At 46.6% G+C, this 19,518-nt stretch overlaps 1 protein-coding gene across 1 annotated transcript; it reads right to left on the minus strand.

Moving 5' to 3' along the window:
• Nucleotides 1-7,971: 7,971 nt before the first annotated feature.
• Nucleotides 7,972-16,199, minus strand: LOC134402304 (pituitary homeobox 3). The gene is made up of 4 exons (XM_063131685.1): nucleotides 16,154-16,199; nucleotides 14,904-15,016; nucleotides 11,463-11,668; nucleotides 7,972-8,539 (listed from the first exon to the last, which is right to left on the minus strand). The coding sequence occupies exons 1-4, from the start codon at nucleotides 16,159-16,161 to the stop codon at nucleotides 7,991-7,993; spliced, it is 876 nt and encodes a 291-aa protein (XP_062987755.1). The 5' UTR covers nucleotides 16,162-16,199; the 3' UTR covers nucleotides 7,972-7,990.
• Nucleotides 16,200-19,518: the final 3,319 nt, after the last annotated feature.

A 19,518-nucleotide genomic window follows, 5' to 3' on the forward strand; every position in this document is an offset into this window, starting at 1 on the left:
TGGAGAGTGCAATCCTGCTGGACACCGATTTCCTGGACCCAAGAGCTACCTACCCAATAAGCCTGTATTTTGTCATGATTCAGCTGTAGTTTATTTGCCCTCATCCAGCCCACTGCCAAATCTATGCATCAGTTCAGCACCTGCATAGCCTCACCTGACAGATGCCAGACAGAAACAGAGCTGAGTCTCATCACCCCTCTGATGACTTCACCCAGTGGCTGGACAAAATAAATGGTTTTTATGAGAGGGAATTCTTGTGAATCTCAAAGGGGACAGTCCCCCAATCCTGGAGATATATGATGTGGGGTATTCAGGTCTTTATTGAGGCGGCTTGATCAGCTCTATTTCAAACTTTTGTGGGAGATAGAAATACGGAACTGGGAACCTTGTAAAACTTCAAGGAAATGACTGTAAAATGGAGAAAAACTGGAGTCTCTTCTGTGTTTGACATGAACAGAGCATGTACAATTACCTCTCTATGAAAGGTGTCAGCTCTAAGAGACTTTAATGTGCCATTCCCCTATAAAAATAGTCAACGACTTAAGAGTAAACAGAGAACTGGACCTAAATCACAACTAAAAGCGAAGGGGGTGGGGGCAGAGAGACACCTCTAGCACTGAAGGCTTCACCTATTTTGTTTTGCATCTCTTTATTAATTTGTCCTTTGATAAATCCTCTTTCATCTGAATTCAGCATGCACTTGTTGGACTCTGCTGCCGCCTTGTGGCCAAATAAATGCTGCGCTGTTAATCCCGGAATGGCTTGATATTCATGCACCCTTCATTAGTCTCTAGTTATGCATATAGAAGAGGAATTTTAACTGAAATAAGGATAAAGTAATATTACCGGATTTAGTTGTAATCGATTGGCTACTAGTTTTTAGCTATTTGGCTTAACTATCTGAGAGAGAAACTAAATCTTTAGAAGTGGCTTTCCACAACATGCATCTTCCCTTTGCAGTATAAAAACCCTTTCATTAACAGTCTGAAATATTTTGCTAAATGGTAATACTTTGTATTGGGTTATGAACATCTGCTTAAAATTAAACTGAGAAAAGAACGCGGCCACTGTCCCTTCCCCCCCCCAGGGTCATGAACATTAGTGTTTCTCCACCTGTGGAGGAAGAACACGGAAGGCAAAAAGGTGCCTGGGGGTAAGGCTGCGAGCAAAACACAGAGCCCGCACTAGTGGAAGGCAGCGCATGCGGCTGATTTTTCCATCTCCCCTCCCTTCCCCTTGCAGCTCCCTGGGGGTCATGGGGGGGGCACCTACTCAATTTTGTGTAGGAGGCTGCAGTTGGAGGGGGGAGTTGCACCAAACCAGGCAGAGCAGCCCCACATATAACGCATTACAGAGTAATTCCACTGGAGCATGAACCCTCCACCCAATTTTGGATGATTCCCCCTTCTGACTACAGCTCCTTATGACACAGACCATAATGGTCAGTAAGTCCCTCACCCTTTCTCCCTCCCCAGAGAAGCCTTTCAGGGGGCACAGGAGGCTACAGAGGGGACGGGGAAGGTGAGTTGTGCTTGTGGCCTCTGGCTGGCCACTGTGGGCACAGAATGCTGGACTAGCCAGGCTTTTGGTCTGTGCTGGCATGGCACTCCTGGACATCAGGGTACGCCTGCCACCTCCTGGGCCTGCCATGGTCACCACTAGCCTGTCCCTTGCTGCGTCCACTGCAGTAACACTGCATTGCAGTGATATAGCTGAGCAGGAGCCATTGTGCCACAACAGTGCAAGGACTGACCCAGGACAGTCACATTGTTGTTGCCACTGTTGCAAGGACAAAATTTGGGTGGGGTGGGGTAGGAGGCTCTTTTGTGTGCTTCTGCACAGAAATTGCTGGTGCCACCTCCACCCCATGCTCACTTCTGCCCCCCACTCCACTCTGAGGACACAGCCCCACACACCCATCTCCTGCATGTTGAAATTCAGCATATCATTTAGTGCAGCAGTCAGTCACGGCATGGTGCCAGGAAAAGACAAACTGTAGAGGAGAAACACAGAGATCCTTGCTAAAGGCGTCATCACTCTTCCCCACACTTACAGAATTACGAGTACACCAGAACGAAAGTGGGGAACGTGGTAGGTTGAAATGCATGCTTGAGACTAGGAAAGATCCTTACAGCAGGCAGGCAAATTGCAGGAAGATAAATAGGCAGGCAGGAGATTAGTAATCTGGCAGCACAGAAGAGTAACCAGGGTGCCCATCTCTCAAGGTGACCCTCTGCCCAGAGTGACGGAATCTAGCGAATCTGGGAGCTTTCTAGCAGGCAGCAGCACAGGGTTGGTTCTCTGCAGCCCTCTGCCTGTAAGCCAGGATCATGTATGGTATGTTTTTAAATCAATTTTAATGTGTATTTTATATCATGTTTTTATACTGTTTGTTTTATACTTTGAATGGTTTTAGTTTTTGTGAACCACCCAGGGAGCTTTGGCTGTTGGGCTGTATAAAAATGCAATAAATAATAATAATAATAATAATAATTTGGGGCAGTTGTGCAAATGCCCTAACTTGATATGCCTGCAAGTCCTTTCTCTATCCAGCAACCTTGGTGGCAGAGGGAGCTGGTGGCTGATCTGCTACACTCCTGGATCGGCAGGTGGAGAAACTCTTAATAGGGACCCTTAGTGAAAGAGCACAGCACAAAAAAATGAGTACTTTGCACATATATAAAACATCTGATAACAGAATTCTACATAAAAGACTGGAAGGCAGTTGTGCTCTCAGACTCTTCACAGGAACTCTGATGCTCATCAAGAACCTCAACTCTGTACCTGCAACGGGAGGACAGGTACAAGGACAAAGCATCCCACACAGGAAAGCAAAGGAGAGGTCCAGGGTGGATTCGCAGTAGCGGCAGGTCATCTCCATGACGCAGCCGCCATTGCAAAGCCATCCGGGGCAAACCCTGGAAACACCCTCAAAAAAAGTCGGGCACTTACCCCGACTTTTTTTGTCCTCAGAGGCGCATCTCAGCCGATGGCATGCCCTGATTGGTTACCATCAACTGGATAGGGAAGGAGGTGGACTTCCAGGAGCTCAGGAGAGCCCAGTGGTAAATAAAAATAAAAAAGGGGGGGAGGAGAGGAATGGGGTCCGTTCCTGCCCCCAATTTTTTTTATCTGTATCTGTGAAGCTGCACTGATACAGATGATAATTTAAAAATGGGGGCGGGGGGAGGAACAGGCAGCCAGGAGGAGATCAGAGGGAGGAGAGGTGGTTCAGGCACCCTCCTCTAGTTGCCTCATTCCTCCCCCATCCCTCCCAGTGGTCAGTGCAGCAGCAGCTGTGGCAGAAAGTCCTCCCATGCATTCCTTCCTGTGTAGATGTTGGGAAGGAACACAAGTGTGGGAGCCAGAGGCCTGGCGGCACCAAAGCACCATCATCTAGATGGGGGCCAGGAAGAGAAAGGGGTGGATGCCCAGTGCCTCCTGCCCCATCATCCCCCCCGCCTCCATTAAGTTTGCCCACGGCAGAAGCATGCAGCACTGAAGGATCAATGGCTACCCAGCCCTCTGATGGACTTGTATACCCAACGAAGTTACTCTGTTGCACTGCTCATTCCTTGCAGGAAGACAATTAGGGGACGTGAGATCAAAGTGTCCAACGTAATGTGCTCTACTGTAAAGTTACAGTAAGGATATTTTTTTTAAAAAAAAAAAAAACCTATTCAAGCACACGATTAAAATCCAAATTCTGAGCCAAGAAGAGTTGGTTTCTGGATAAGTTTCTCTTATTTTGCATAATTTATTCTCATTCTGCTACTGTGCCCCTCCTTCAGCCACTGGAAATCTTTTCCAACTAAGTCTCTTAGATTAATAATATTTCACATTGTCCATGTGTTTTGAAGCATATGTTCACAGCCATAAGGTTGACACTTTCAGGACCCTGAAATACGTGTTCATCAATACATTCTGGGCTCCTATGCAATCACAGCGTTCGCACAGCCCTACATAGACTCTATGGACACTATGATATCTGAATTCAAGGAGAATATTGATGCACCCGGCCAAGGAAAGATATTTGCATGCAGAAGTAGCCTTCCTGGCATTTTCACATGCAGATGTGGTCTGTCTTCGCTGCATTGCTTTCAGTGGGATACATATTCAGATGTCCATTGGGATGCGCATCTGAACACTACCCCATTGAAATACCCCAGGCTCTTGCCTTAGCAAATGATACACACAGAGACCCCTACTTTGGCATCTGGATCTCCTTCTCTTGAAGCAGGATACAAGTGAATACACATTTAGTGGAAGGTTATGTAGGGTTGGGGATAGGTGTACACACACACCTGTTTTTTGAAGTGTATACTCCATAGGAGGGTGAGCATTGGGTGCCTTATCTCAGTATACTTTGGCTGTGTGTGTTCAACATCTCTCATAACCAACTACTACTTCCTAGCCAAGGGAACTAGGCAGACGCTGACTACTGACTTCCTTTCCCTTTCCTCCACGGATGCTGCTGGCAATGGCGCTGCCACAAGTCTGTGTACATGTTTTGTCAGGAAACTGATAACCACATACTGGCAATTAGCCTAACACGCATGAGGTAGTGTAGAAATGGTGCATGGTTGTGGATGGAAAAGCCAGCTAAATTGGGTGAGATGAGATGGATTGCACAAATGAGGGCGCAAGAATTTCCTACACATTCCTGTCCTAATTGACACCATTGGCCTTTCCAACCCATTGTCAGGTGCTCTGGTTGGCTGAACTCTGCCATGAATGAGGTTCCACAAAGGATTGAACCCAGCACCTCCTAGAAACAAAGGATGGACTCTTCTTTGTTGCCATGGGTATGCTGAGGACAACCAATTAAATCCCTTTCCTTAATTCCAGAGAGGCAGTGAAATCCCTGGACGTTTATGAATAGGAATAGACCAGATAAGGGCTGATAAACTGAAGCCAATAAATTAAAACTCTCAAATAATTACATTACTGGTCAGTTTCAAGGCACAAGTCAATACCTTAAATGGCCTGGTGATGCAATGCTGCTCTGTCTCCCGGAGCAGAACAATGCTGCTCTGTCTCCCGGTCAGCCTCAACATACTGAGATCATCAAAGGAGACACCACTGAGGGTACAACCACTCACCAGAGCCTTCTTGGTTTCAGCCCCATGCTTCTGGAATTCCATTTTCATGCAGTACATTGGTTAAGAACTGAACTCTTTAGAACAGGGGTGCAGAACCTTAGGGGCCAAATTCATCCATCCTGAGGTCTGAATCCAGACCTTTGAGATTCCCCAGAGGGCTATACCCCCTTTCTCCCAACTAGTGATCATTCCTGGCTTTTGTGCAGTTTTCCCCACTTCAAAAGGTTGAAATGCCTCCCTTAAAGCCGGCAGTAAATGCTTTAGGGTGCAACCCTAAGAAAATCCTACAACTCCCAGCATTTCCCCAGACAGCATGCAGAAGATTGCAGCCACAAACTAAATTGTGCTGGTATTCTGGCCCCTATTGCCTTTGGCCCTGCCCACCGTTGGAATGTGGCCCCCAAGAGGGTTGCTGAAGTGGAATTCGGCTCTCAGGGAGGAGGTTCTGCATCCCTTCTTTAGAAGGACCATTGCTCCTGGTGGGGAATATTCATTGGACTGCCTTGCTTCTGCATTCAGTTGTTTTGTTGTGTTCATTTAATGATGCCTCGTTTTGATTTTTTTGGATGTTGTTTTGTGGTGGTTGATTGGCGGAGTCCATATATTGGAAGAAGTGATCAGCTAGCCTATCTCATCCAGAGATCTAAGGAGCTTGAAGGTTCAAAATGTTATTTCAGAAGTGACTGTTGCACTCCAGTTCATCCTACACATCTAAATATAATGTGTATCATCACCTAGACCAGCTGTCCTGATGCCAGATGTTTGGACCACAACTCCCATCAGCGCAAACCAGCATGACCAGTGGTCAGGGGTGTTGTAGCCAAAACATCTGCAGGATACCAGGTTGGATAAGGCTGACCTAGAGGTCCCATCAGGACTTTTGCAATAAGATGTAAAGAAATTACCCACTTACTCTCAAGCTAGTAGGAAAATCAACTTCCATTTATCCCACCTGAATGGGCTTCGATCCGGATTGGCTGCAGACATGGCAATATAAAGCTGAGAAAGAGCATTAAAAGGATGTGCAAAATATACCAGGTAAAAACAGGCATATTCGTACCAGTTTAAAAGGATCAAGAATAGCCTGGGATTGAGACAAATTTCTGGTTTTGAAGTGTACAAAATATACAGTGTGACTTCATAGTCATTCAAACATCTAAACTGGAGGCTTGAATAGAATTTAAAGGCATATATAAAATTTAAAATATTCTGTAAATTACCAAAATATGAACGTTTAAGATCTAGCATGTGCTTTGGTGCTGTTTCATCAAGCTTTCAAGTGAAAAGTCTATCAAATGAGAGTAAAATGCATTGAATTCTAGTCTTCAAAGATGACTATAGGGCCTAATTTTTTTCATTTTCCAAAAAAGCAAGGGAACTCTTGCATCCCAGACAGTGGTTTCATGTTGCTCAAGCAATAAATAGACATGTGGAGATTTCTTCTGATTTTATTCATTTTAATAGAATTTATTTTGGGAGCTTGAAAGAGTCGCTTATTGAAACAGAATTAACAGGATTCTATGTGTGAATACTGAGCAGTGTCTCCTGCCTGGTTGACAATGAAAACAAATGGGGGAACAAAACTTCTCTATCTACTGAAAGGGGTTGTCTGATGGAGCTAGAGGATCATGCAGCTACATTAGGGTGACCCTATGAAAAGGAGGACAGGGCTCCTGTATCTTTAACAGTTGCAGAGAAAAGGGAATTTCAGCATGTGTCATTTGTATATATGGGGAACCTGGTGAAATTCCCTCTTCATCACAACAATTAAAGGTGCAGGAGCTATACTAGAGTGACTGGATTTAAAAGAGGGCAGGGCACCTGCAGCTTTAACTGTTGTGATGAAGAAGAAATTTCACCAGGTTCCCCATATATACAAATGACACCTGCTGAAATTCCCTTTTCAATACAACTGTTAAAGACACAGGAGCCCTGTCCTCCTTTTCATAGGGTCCCCCTAAGCGACATTGTTCAAGATCCTTTAGGGCACAGTCTTACGCATGTTTAGACAGAAAAAAATCCCACAACTCCAAGTGTGGTTGTCTGGAGCATGCTGGGAGTTGTTGGGCTTTTTTTCCTGTCTAAACATGCGTAGGACTGTGCCCTTTGGGGCTCTCCATCTTTTTTCTTAATGCCAAGGCCTTGTACCCCTTTCTCGGTCACATGTTGGCAGCTTCTGTTGCAGCCTTGGAAGCCAACGTGAACCTGGGAGAACCTGTTGCCCAAGTAGCTCTCTCCATTTTACTTTGCCCCGAACCCTCCCCATGACTCATAGCATCTCTTGCTCCTGCCTTCACACACCCTTCGGCTTTCCCTGGGTTCAAATCTTTCTTTGCCAATTGCTGATTACAAAATCCCAAATTCTGCAAAGAAAAAGAAGAGTCCAAACACTGTGCTCAAGGCATTTCACAATGAAATGTAAATGTGTTCAATATGCACAAAGCTGGCATTTCCATCACAGACTTCCAGGCCTCCTCTGAGCGCTTCGGGAGGGCAGGGACAGCCCAGCAACGCACACCCGGGAGAGGCCCACAGACATACGTTATGAGCAGAGGCAGCAGCTGCACCGTTTCCCCCGGATCTCTCTGTATTGTTGCTGTGAACTGGTTGCCTGTTCTTGGACTGGAGCCGGAGCAAGTGAAGCACTATCACATTACAGTGCTGGATTGCAAATGAGCTCAGAGCCTGACAAAACAGTCCACTTTCCCAAGTGGACTTTCAGTGAGCAATTGTGTTTACTTTGCCAAAAAGGATCTCAGAAGTTTATAGCAAGATAATAACTAAACATTATCTCCCTGGAATTTGGTGTGTCTGTCCGGGTGTGTGATTGCTGGGCTAATGGCCAAGTTCTCGTTTAGCAGAGGGTGGTGGTGGGGTGGTCCAGTCCTTCATACTGGCCTATCCACAGCGTACTGGCAGGGGCTCAGGCTGGAGGCGGCGGCTGCCTGTACCGCTGGATAGGTGAAGTTGGCGTGCTGCTTCGCCTTCAGTCTCAGGCTTGCCAGGCTGGAGTTGCACGTGTCCCTGTACATGTAGGGGCTGGTGGTGGAGGCATAAGGGCAGGTACTGGAGGAGACGGTGGAGTTAAGGCCAGGACTGTTGAGGTTGTTGAGGCTTGGGCCTGGCACACCAGTCACTGTTGAGGGAACCATGGAGGAGGCCATGGGCATGGATCCAATTGAGCTGGAGGATGAGAACATGGGTTGTGAGGAGAGAGGGTTGACATTCATGGAGTTGAAGAAGGGGAAGCTCTTGGCTGTCAGGGTGCTGGCCGCCAGGCCTTTGGTAGCCCAGTTGTTATACGAATAGCCACTATACATTTCATCGTAAGGCTGCATCAGTCCATTGAACTGGGCTCCAAAACTGCTCTTACAAAGTTCTGCCTGCTGATTCCTTTCTCGCTTCCTCCATTTGGCTCTGCGGTTCTTAAACCACACCTAGAAGAGAAGGAAACAGTTCTAGTTAGCATTTTGTGAAGGCTGGGAGGGAGGAGGCTTCTTGCTTCAGACACCTTTGACTTCAAGTGATGGAATCATGGGTAAAACTCAAGAGGAAATAATACTGTCAATTGTGATCCAAGCACAATGGCTGTTGGCCTTCTTGTTGAGTCCTGCTGAGTGAGTTGCTGCAGAGTAGGCCCCTGGGCAAAATGTGGCAGGTGCGAAGGGTTTGTACTCAGGCTCAAAGAATCACAAATGGCATCACAGATCATGTAAAGCAGTCTTCCCCAACCTTGTGCCCTCCAGAGGTGTTAGACTACAGTTCCCATCATTCCCAGCCAGCTATCCAAGGCAGATGTAGAGAATAGGTGGAATCCAGGGCTAAAGTAAAAATGAATACATTTCACTGGTTTCCTGTGGCATTTAAACACAGTTTCATCATTACTCTGAATTATTAGAAAAGGGCTGAAACATAGAAGAGTGTCACAGCGTCATTAAAGTATACAGGTTTATTTGTTTAGAAAACCAGAGAAACCAGGCATGTTTTCAGGGCCAAAGTGGATGCGAGAACTGCAGATGTGTTTGCTTAAACCCAGGTCTGCCATAACCACATAAAAAGCAAGGAATGGAGAGGTCCTATCTTAATGATATAGGGTGGGATATAAATGTTTTAAATAAATAAATAAATAAATATTTAAAGAACAAAGTGTGCGTGTGTGGGGGGGTACATCCTCTCTCTCTCTCTCTCTCTCACCTGCTGCTCATCTCCTTGCAGCTCTTCTTTCCAAGGGGCTCTTCTTCTCCAGGGTCAGAGCCTGGGGCCCCATCTTGACGGTGGTGAATTGGTGCTGCGTGCCCTCAAGTCCCTGCGTTTACGCTCCTTTGTGTTGTCCCCCCACGAAGGAGAGAACGCAGTGGGGGGGGTATGACAGGAGGGGAGGGAGGAGCCACTCTGCCACGCCACCGGATGGGCGCTGGCGAGGCTTGGCGCGTCCTTGTGCAGAGGCGCGGAGGCAGCCCAGTGCCCCGTCCATTTGCTTGGCCGTTCCCTCCCACCTTTCCTGCCCGCTGCGCTTGGCTCCACTTTGTGTTTGTTTGTTTTTTCTTCTTTAACTGTGTGGCTCTGCAGAGCCACAGAGCTGGCCCAGTGGCCATTTGGCTCGCTGCACCACCCCCTCCGCGTTGTTGCCTATGGTGACCCAGTGGCTGGGGACACGCTGCAGGCGCAAAGCCGGAGGAGGGAGACAGGCAGGAGATGTCGGGTCTGCTCCTCCCTTGCCTTTAAAAGTCGCGTTAAGTCCCTGACTAGCTTCAGGGGTTTGCCCCTGGATGGCTTCGAGATGGCGGCTGCATCATATAGATGACCTGCCGCCACTCCGAATCCACTCCGGGGCAAACCTCCCGTCTAGACAGGCCCTGGCTGAGGTTGAAGTGACATCAGGAGACAGACCGCAGGAAGGTAAGCAGTGGGAGGCCATCTGCATGACTTTTGCAGAAACAGGCCTGCTCCTGCTCTGCTCTTAAAAAGCAGGGCGTCCAAACCCCACTTTCTACGTGATGGCAGTAGATCCAGGTTTAAACACCTGGATCTGCCACTGCTGCCTCGATTTTGACTCTCAAAATTGGCTGTTAGTAACTACTCCCTAACCCAGCAAATAATAAATCTATGAAATTTATTGCCACAGAATGAGGCTTTAAGAGACGATTCACAAAGGCTAGCTTGAACAGCGAGGAACAGACCATAGCCCACTCCCCTTATTCCTAAGGTCATTATGTCACTGCAGGTGTTCCGATTTGTTCTGTGCCCTACAGGTTAAGACACTTAACCATACATGGTTAAATCAGTCCCGTGGTCTACGTTGCATTTTGAACTTATAGGAGCAATCTGGAATCCAGTCCGATGAAAAGACCCAACTTGCCTTGTCTCCTGCTTAGCCTTTCCTGGGCCCTTGACTTCTCAGCAACGAGTTGGTGCCGCCTCCCCCTAAAACCCCACGGTTTTACACACCCAGGGTGGCATCGGGTAATCCCGATGCCAAGGTGGGAGCATGGGGTTTCTGGCAGTCATCTGGGTACTGAAGCCCCCTCTCCTTGTGGAAAGTGACCAATCGGCCCCCGAATTGGCCCCGGGAACGAGGCCAGACAGCAAAAGAGCCATACTGACCTCGCTCCCAGTGAAAAAGTCAGGATAAGTCCCCGTCTTTTCCAAAGTGCAGCTTAGAGGGAAAGCCCCACGGTGGTAGCAGAACTGCATCTGTGTCATATAACTGATACAGTGCAGATTGCTAGCCACCGCGGGGATTTCCCTGCAAATAGACAAGCCCCCTGGAGCTACCTGAGCACTCTAGGTGACAGTGCCTCCTGCCTCCTGCAAGGGATGCTCTTGCTCAGAGTTGCATCCACCCATTCACACCATCATCCCTCCTTCCATTTATGTTCCCTTTTTTGGTCTCATGGTGTTGCTCCATGGCTCCTGAGTATGCTGAGTCCTCCCCAGATTGTTTCTTGGAGGCGTGGGAGGGGGTCCCCCTTAGCTTTGTCTTTTTAAAAGGTGTTTTGTACTTCTGCAAACCCCAGGGTTCCCCTGAGCAGGCTGGTGTTTGCTTCCTTCGCAGTGTCTTTTTTTCTCACAGTCTCGGCAGCAGCACTTCTCCACCTGTGCTTGCTATAAAAAGCAGTGATTGTGAGAACGCTCCTGTGTTTCAGAAACGTCACACGTGAGGCATCACTCAGCTCTGAAACTGAAAACCTGCATTGCACAACGGTTGCGCTAGGCCAGAGCCAGGGCACAAAGGGACAACCACAGGCCGGGGGGGGGGGGGCCTCTTCCGCTCTGCTTCGCCTGCTCTGGGGATTTCCCTCCCCTCAAGAAGCTCTGGCCATATTCAGGGGAAGTGAAGGCGTCACTAATGGAGCGTACCCGGACTCGGGCTTCCGTCAAGTTGGTCCAGACCGCTATCTCCTCTCGGGTGCTCATGTCAGGGTAGCGGTTCCTCTGGAAAGTGGCTTCCAGCTCCTGCAGTTGTTGGCTGGTGAAGTGAGTTCTCTGCCTGCGCTGCTTCTTCCTCAAGGTGCCGTCCTCGGGATTGGAGTCATCGGTCTGGTTCTGCTGCGACTTTTCTGTGTCTAGGAAAGCAAAAGCAGGCGAATCCACCGCAGGTTTCACAAGGGCGCAAACCTTCTCATGGAGCAAAGAGACATTCATTTTCTTGCCCAAGGACTCTAACTCAGGTGAGGGCTGGGGGTGGGCACCCGTGACGGAGTTACTACATCAGCTCCACCCGCCGACTGGGCCATTTCTCCATGACACGGAGAACAGCCCATGACAATTCCATAAGTAAAGAACTGGGTGACGCTTGAGGTGACCCCCCACATGCAGGTGCTTTTTTGGGGGGGGGGACAGATGGAGCTAGTGTAGAACAGATCTCTCCCCTCAATGTGAGCTCCGCACTCTTCCACCCCCACCTTTCAGGTTCTATATGCTGTTGATGGGAGTAAGCCCCATTTCACCTAAGGGAATTTACTTGTAAGTAAACGTGTGCAAGACTAGGCAGCATGTCCATATTTCCATCTCATGACTAGGAGAGTCATGACTATAATTCATGACTATAATGATTTTTTTTTTTTAGCTCTTTGGTATTTATGCAGACAGGAAAAAAAACCTGAACATAAGAAGAGCCATGCTGGATCAGACCAAGGGTCCATCTAGTCCAGCACACCAATCACACAAAACTTCTTGAGATTAAGGGGAAGTCACATTTCCTTACTGGGGCTTTGCTTCCTGTTTCTCTTGCACAATCATAATGGGGCTGCATTACATGCCCGGAGAGGGGAGACCATGTGGTCTGTAATGGAAAACTTCCCCTCCCCTTTCTACTCATAGCCCTGAATGGGACAGTGCCCTCTAGTGGGTGATTTGTAGCGCACCTTCCTATGTACCCGGTAGGAATTCCTGAGATATTTCAGTAGAATTGGGATATCAGAGTTTTTTCAAAAAATGGAATTATCAGGGGAAGGCGCAGGAGACATGCAGGAGATTGCCAATGTCATCAAAAGGACCTGCAAACTTCTGCAAGTGTCCAGTCAAGAGCGTGCCTTATTTACCCATGTGAACAAGCTCAGTGGCCAACCAGTTGTCGACCAGGAACCCACAAGCAGGACACATGCAACAGCACCCTCCCACCCATGTTCCCCGGCAAGTGGTGTATATAAGCTTACTGCGGCCATAGCTAGACCTAAGGTTTATCCCTGGATCATCCAGGGGTCAAACCTGTTCATCTAGGTGACACACAGGGGATCCAGTGCTCAGGCAGGGGCAAACCCTGGATGATCCCAGGATAAACCTTAGGTCTAGCTGTGGCCTGCCTCTGATACTGGAGGTAGCAAACAGCCATCAGGACTAATAGTCCCCGCTATTCCCTCCAGGAATTTAACCAACCCCCTTTTAAAGCCATCCAAATTGGTGGCCATCATTACATCTTGTGGTAGTGAGTTCCATAGTTAACTATGTGCTTCTTCTTAATAACTCCCTAATTCGGGAGAGAACCCTTCAAAATGTCTTCTGCATTTAAACATTTTCAGTTTAAGATGCAGGTCATCTTAAACGTCCCACAGACTTTGATTGGGAATCATTTTCTAGATAAATAAGCTTGTAATTGCATGTGTATGTTTGTGTGTATCTGCGTTTTACATAGGCACGTCTTCAACCCAGAAAAAAACCCTCAGGCTCACTCCTTCTCTTGAGGATGGCTAGGAAGAGATTGCAGTCTCAGTTGTGTTTCACATCCGGCCCTCTCCCTCACCCCCACATAATCTGTGAATATATTCGCTGAAGCTGTCCACTCCTGATCACGCTAGAACTGTTATGCTTAATGCTTTAGTAAGAGGGAGGGGGAAACAGTGCATCACTTTGAGCGAAGAGGTTAGGCTATTTTTCATGCATACTGCCAAAGACAGTGATCCCTGCTGAGCTCCTGAAATTTTCTGTGTTCCCTAAAATGACTGGTCATCAGGGCAGGTGGGGGTGGAAATGTCATTTTTGTTTAAAAATAAAAGGGGTATGTGTGCAACACCCTCCAAACTTTAGTTTAAAAACCAGCGGGGCCAAAAGGTGATGAAATGCCTGCAATGCGGTGGACAAAAGCCTATGGAAGCGGTGTGCTACCTATCAGCCTTTTGTTCTCCACATTCAATATTGCTGTGGGAATCGCCCCCAAACAGAATTGAAAACTAATCAGGAGAAAGCCAAAGGCAAAAGTTGAGACCTTCATCCATAGGTCTCAACTTTGCACACAAGAGACCCAACCCTTTGGATGGATATGGCGTGCTCCAGGGCTGCTGGTGCCACAGGGTGAATGGGCATGGTTCCCTTAGGGTTCAGGGCCCGGCCTGGAGGAGACTGCCTGGTTTTGCCATGAAAGCCTTTCCAAGCCCTCTCTCATGGGGCCTGCAAATGAACCTGTTCCTTGGCTTTGTTCCAATCAAGTATTGAAATTGAAAATGTATTTTATTTGGCAACAAGATACATATAGTATACTGAAAAAGAGAGTTCTATGATCGAATAGTGAACCTTCAAGATGAATTAAAGATTTCTGAAGTTCTTTGAAGGGATGGCCCAGTCACCAAGTTCTACACAGGCAATTTGCTTGTGGTGTCTTCAGGGGCATGGCTAGGCCTGACCCCCTGGGCCACAATCTATTTCCCAGGGCCGTAGAGCCCCGTGTGTCCAGTTGTGCCAATAGATTAATTGCCATGCAGGGAGAGCTATTCAAGGTGGGGTTCAGCTGGGAAGGGAAGGGTTAACTCTCCCCTCCCCACATGCTGGACTACCTCCCAACCTCCCATGGCAATTAAGTTTAGAGATAAAAAAAACTTCCATTGGTGTTAATGGAAGTTTTTCTTCTAAGCTTAAACGCATGAGGTGGGGGGAATTTTCCTCCAATGGGAAAGGAGATGTGTCTGTGTGTGTGTGAAATGGGGGAAGGGACAGTGAGAGATTACAAACTGATTGCAATTGAAGAGGAACTATTGTTTGGAGATAATCTGGGATGGGGTGAAAATTAATTGAAGAATTTATTTTGAGGTGATTTGGATGAGAAATTAATTGGTTGGCCTTGCTTTCTGTGAAATTTAAACAAAGCCTAGTATTTCCCAATTTGCAGATATAAATATGAATTAGCAAAGGCAAATTTTATGCAGCTTTCTGCCCAATCGGCCTGGGCAATGCTCCTGGCTACTTTTGATTGCTGGCTCTACAAGGTATGAGAAGCTAGGCTCTAATAAATTGAGCACCTCTTTTCATCCAGCCATGAGGACAGTTGAGGATAGTTTACTATTTAGAGTGAGAAACCTCTGTACTCACCACTGTGTTCTTGCCCCTTGCAGCTGTGCTCATGTTGAGGTGTCCCAGACTCTGAGAGTGAGAGATTGGGGCTATGGGCTTCTGAGTCAGTGAGCAAGTTGAACTCCATCTGCCTGGAACAGGGATTGGAGAAGAGCTGAAGAGACACATTGGTGATGTGAGAGTGGCGCATGTGTGGAGACTTAGATGGATGTCAAGTTCAGGGGGTCCTAGTTTCAAGTAAGTGTGCTTACCACTGCAGACAATACTATGGCTGTATGCATGTCGACACCAAAATAAGTTCCACTGTGTTCAATAGAACTTAGGCCATTTCTACCCTGGAGGGAGGGAAGGGGGTGGATCCCACAAGATCCTCCCCTAAGTCTAAATGTGGGTATGACATCTCAGGAGGAAGGAGGGTGTCGCGCACACCATTTAAAAAAAATTTTTTTTAAAGGAGCTGAGCGCATGTGCGCTCCAACGAACAGCAATTTTTAAAAAAGAAAGAAAAAAGTCCCGAACCCTCTCCCCCCCACCCCCAATTCCTCCTGGCCCGGTTCCTTCCCTCTGCTAAGCCCTACTACTTGCGGGGAGGAGGGAAGAAGCCAGGACGGGCAGCCACACCTCCTGAGACCACGGGAAGAATTGGATTTTCCCAGGGTGTACTTATCCCTGGGAAAACCCATTCTTGTCTCTCCTTCCTCCTGGGAGTCCATTTGGATGCACAGGGACTCGACCGTAACCATCCTGGATTTTCAGGCTGGTGTAGAAATGGCCTTAGTCCTAGGTAAATGTGCACAGAACTACAGACAGGATGATATCAATTTTTGGCAGGATGATATCAATTTTTGGTGGGCTGGTAGCTCTCAGAAACAGGGGAGAACCCAAATTGACCGTCTCCTGCCTCTCACTAATATGCTGGCATTTTCTCAAAGGAAGACAGAAAAAGAGTTCCTAGTTCTGAGCAGAACCAAAGCTGGAATTGAGGAAGCACCTGCTTGTGAGTTAGTTGACGTCTTCTCCCCGCCTCCCATGTTTTATCTTGTTTTAGTCTGCACTGTCCTCAGGTGGGTTAAAATACGTCTAAATGTATATATTAAAAACCTTTAAGACAGTGTGCATTTCCTTCCCTGAGTATGTGAAGACAAGCGTAGTGGTCTGACACATGTGCACACAAAAACAAGCACACCCACCCACCCACACCCCTGACACTTTTGGACGATGCACCTGAACATGAAATGCTGTGAAGGGGACTGTGTTTGCCTTGATACCTTTTCATGCAGTATTTTGTGCAAGGAGGGGAGCCCAGCTGCAGCCCTGGCTTTTGTGTGATTCCTGGAATTATGCAGAAACGCACAGTGTATTAATTCCATGGATTAAGACTTGATTAAGATGTGTGTAACTTTGCTGTCTCTGAATTTATTAAGCCCCTTCTCAGGGAAGCAGCAGATGGAATTTCTTCCCAGTGTTTGTAGATGATAATGTCCCCCTCTTTGACAGGTGTTCAATATGATTGCATCTGCCGAGCACAATCGCCTCTCTTCCAGGGATTGACACTGCATTGCTCAGATTCAAAGTTCTCCCTTTCACCTGCTAAAGAATTACTTGGCACAGGGTCTGGCTGCAGCAAGCCAGTGCCCTCTCCTTAAGCCCCCTCCAGCAAAAGGTCATAATTTTAACTCCCTTGTAGAAGGGTAAATGGCACAGTAGATGAGCGCTGTGCAACTCTAGAGCAGGCAGTTATACAGCAACTCAAAAGCATACAGCAGAAGATATTATCCAAACCATTCTGCTTATCTTCCGAATGAAAAGCCAAGAGTTACAAACACATTTACAGCCCAGCCGTGTACGTGTTTCCCTAGAAGTACATCCCACTGATAAAAGCGAGTACGCATACTGCCAAGTGTGTATGTGAGGAAGATGCATTAGGCAGGGAATTCTCTCCACCCCTTCCTCTGCAGAGATCAACTTGCCAGAGGCAGCGTTACTCTCTAATTACGGAGGGGGGAATTTTTTTGACTTGATGTTAGTTGTATGTTTCCTGGAGTAAATTAAGTAGGCGTTCATCTCTATATTCTTCTTAACAAGATTGACAACTACAGTTCAGAGTTCTTTACTATCACTGAATTCTAAAAAAGTTACCTTCTGCTTGATGATGCGAATTAACTAAGATATGTATTAATTGAAGGACCAGAAGTACTGGGTGCACAACAAGCAACTTAAAATGAATATACTGCATTTTAGTAGTTCATTAATAGAGTTGTGCAAAAGTACAAGAAGAAAATAGGAAGACTGTAAATGTAGTTAACTTTAATAAATACTTCCATATTTATGCTGCACTTACGGTTTAAATTTTTCTGAACTGCCCAGAGAACTTCAGCTATTGGGCGGTATAGAAATGAAATGAAATAAATAAATAAATAAAAACTTAAGTTAATTGTAATAAAATAGTCATGACTGTGAAACATTGTTTTTTTAACAAACAAACAAACAACCCTGATGGTACCTACAGTTTGAGGGGATCTTCTCTCCATACCCCATAATTCTACCCACCACTCAAATTTTGATTCCTGGGGAAAACACTGGCAGCAGGTCATGACAATAGTGCCATATGAAAGTCAGGACAATAAAAAAGCTAACAGCCACACAGAACGAGAGACAGTGCCCAATCTACCCTAAATGCTGTCCTGTTGCACATGGCTTCCTCCACTCAGAGGGCCAAAACTTGCTTTGGACACTCTATTTCAGCATACTTGCAAGACTGCAGTTCAGAGAATTCCTTGGCAGAAACTATGTAGATTAAATTGTTGGTGTGTAATGCAAGCTGGAGTTTTTAATTGCTTTAATCATTTCACATATGGGTGTGTGTTTAAATGATAGTCAGATTCTGCAATGTAGATAAATTCTTTTCGCAATCTGTAAAATGGACAGAAACATTTTATTAACTACTCCACTGCTGGTAGCATCCATGGCTTTTCCATTTCCTTGTTGCTTTTAAGTAAGCAATGAGAACTAAGAGTGGCTTCAAACATTATGAAGTTCCTTCACAAATACGACTTCTGTATTTGAAAAAAACAACCTGAAAAACCGAGTAGAGAGTATAATATCTGATGCTCTCTCACACATCTATTTTTCTGCATTTACACGCTCTGGAGTATTGCTGTAGCTTCCCAGTGTCTATATATCATGAGCCTAAGCAAAATCCATGCATGATTTTCACACTTTTTCCATGCAAGGAGTTTGTAATTCAAAAAGTATTTATCAGAGAGCTTTCACATGGACAACTCAAAACTATACTGCTCCTGCCCGCATCTCTCCTCCTCCTCTCACACTCCAGTGAGATGTCGAGTTTACCAAGGATAATTATTTATACTCCAGGCAAATACAACTTTTTCAGGCTCTGTTTTAAAGGTTGAGAAAGCAGATTTCTGAAATTACGTAGGGGGAAGGACTCTTATCATTGATTTTTCATCTGAAGTTGCTCAAGGAAAACAGGTGGCTCTCATTACCTCAGATATACTATATACTTGCTTCCTTCAGAACAGCTCTTAGCCAGTGCAAGTCTTCATATTTTCAGATGACACAAAATTGGGTGGGATAGCTAATACCCTGGAAGACAGAAACAAACTTCAAAGTGATCGTGATAGGCTGGAGTGCTAGGCTGAAAACAACAGAATGAAATTTAAATTTAATTTAACCAACGGTTTCATGTATATGTTAAATAGCATGGGGGATGCTATTCCCAATGGCCAAGGAGTCGAACAGGAGTCCCCCAGCACCACCTTCTGGGTCCGTCCATCCAGGAAGGAATGGAGCCACTGTAAAACAGTGCCTCCAAGACCCATCCCAACCTACGGCCCTCTTTGTCCACGGGAGCATTGTGTCTCCTCTGTGTTCGTCCCTGGGTAGCTTCCACAATGATTGAATTTGGTTTTGGGTGTGTGAAGAGAAATGGGGCTGTTTTCTCTTGAATCTTATATATGTTATCTAGTCTCCTTGACTTTGGTGGCATGGAGGTTGGTAGTTTCCAGGATTGTTGGGCTGTACGTAAGAGCACAGGTAAGTATGGAATGGCCGCTGGGGTTGATGACTCACAGTATACATCGTCATAGACTGGGTCATTTAGCTTTTCCATTGGTTGGGACATTTCAATCCCCAGGGACCTTGCCATCCTCTGTACCTGGTCGGCAAAGTGCGCCAAATCTTCTGAAGGGGACACCATGTCTGAAGTAACAACCAGATCATCCGGTGAAGGGATGGACGGTACTGGTGATGCCTCTTGTGAGGAATCCGATTGGTAGTCCTCCTCTGATGGGGCATCCAGTGTGTTTCCCCTCACCCCCGATGCCGGCAACGGTTGCAATGTCTGGGACGGTATCGAGGTTGTCGGTACCGTAGTTTGCGTTGGTTACGATGCGCACCTCGGTACCAATGGTTGAGGCGGTGGTGGCATGGCAATGACATCCTCTGGAGGCGGTGGACGGGAGATCATTTCGGAGGGAGCTTGACGGAAATGCGGGTACGGTTCGTATGGGCGTTCCTGAGGGTAATGATAATAATAATCTTGGTGCCTTCTGTGTCTCCAATCCTCATGGTAATACGGAGGATACTGGGGAGGATGCCAATCAGTGTAATA

Source organism: Elgaria multicarinata, chromosome 8, assembly GCF_023053635.1.
Source record: "Elgaria multicarinata webbii isolate HBS135686 ecotype San Diego chromosome 8, rElgMul1.1.pri, whole genome shotgun sequence".
NCBI lineage: Eukaryota > Metazoa > Chordata > Lepidosauria > Squamata > Anguidae > Elgaria > Elgaria multicarinata.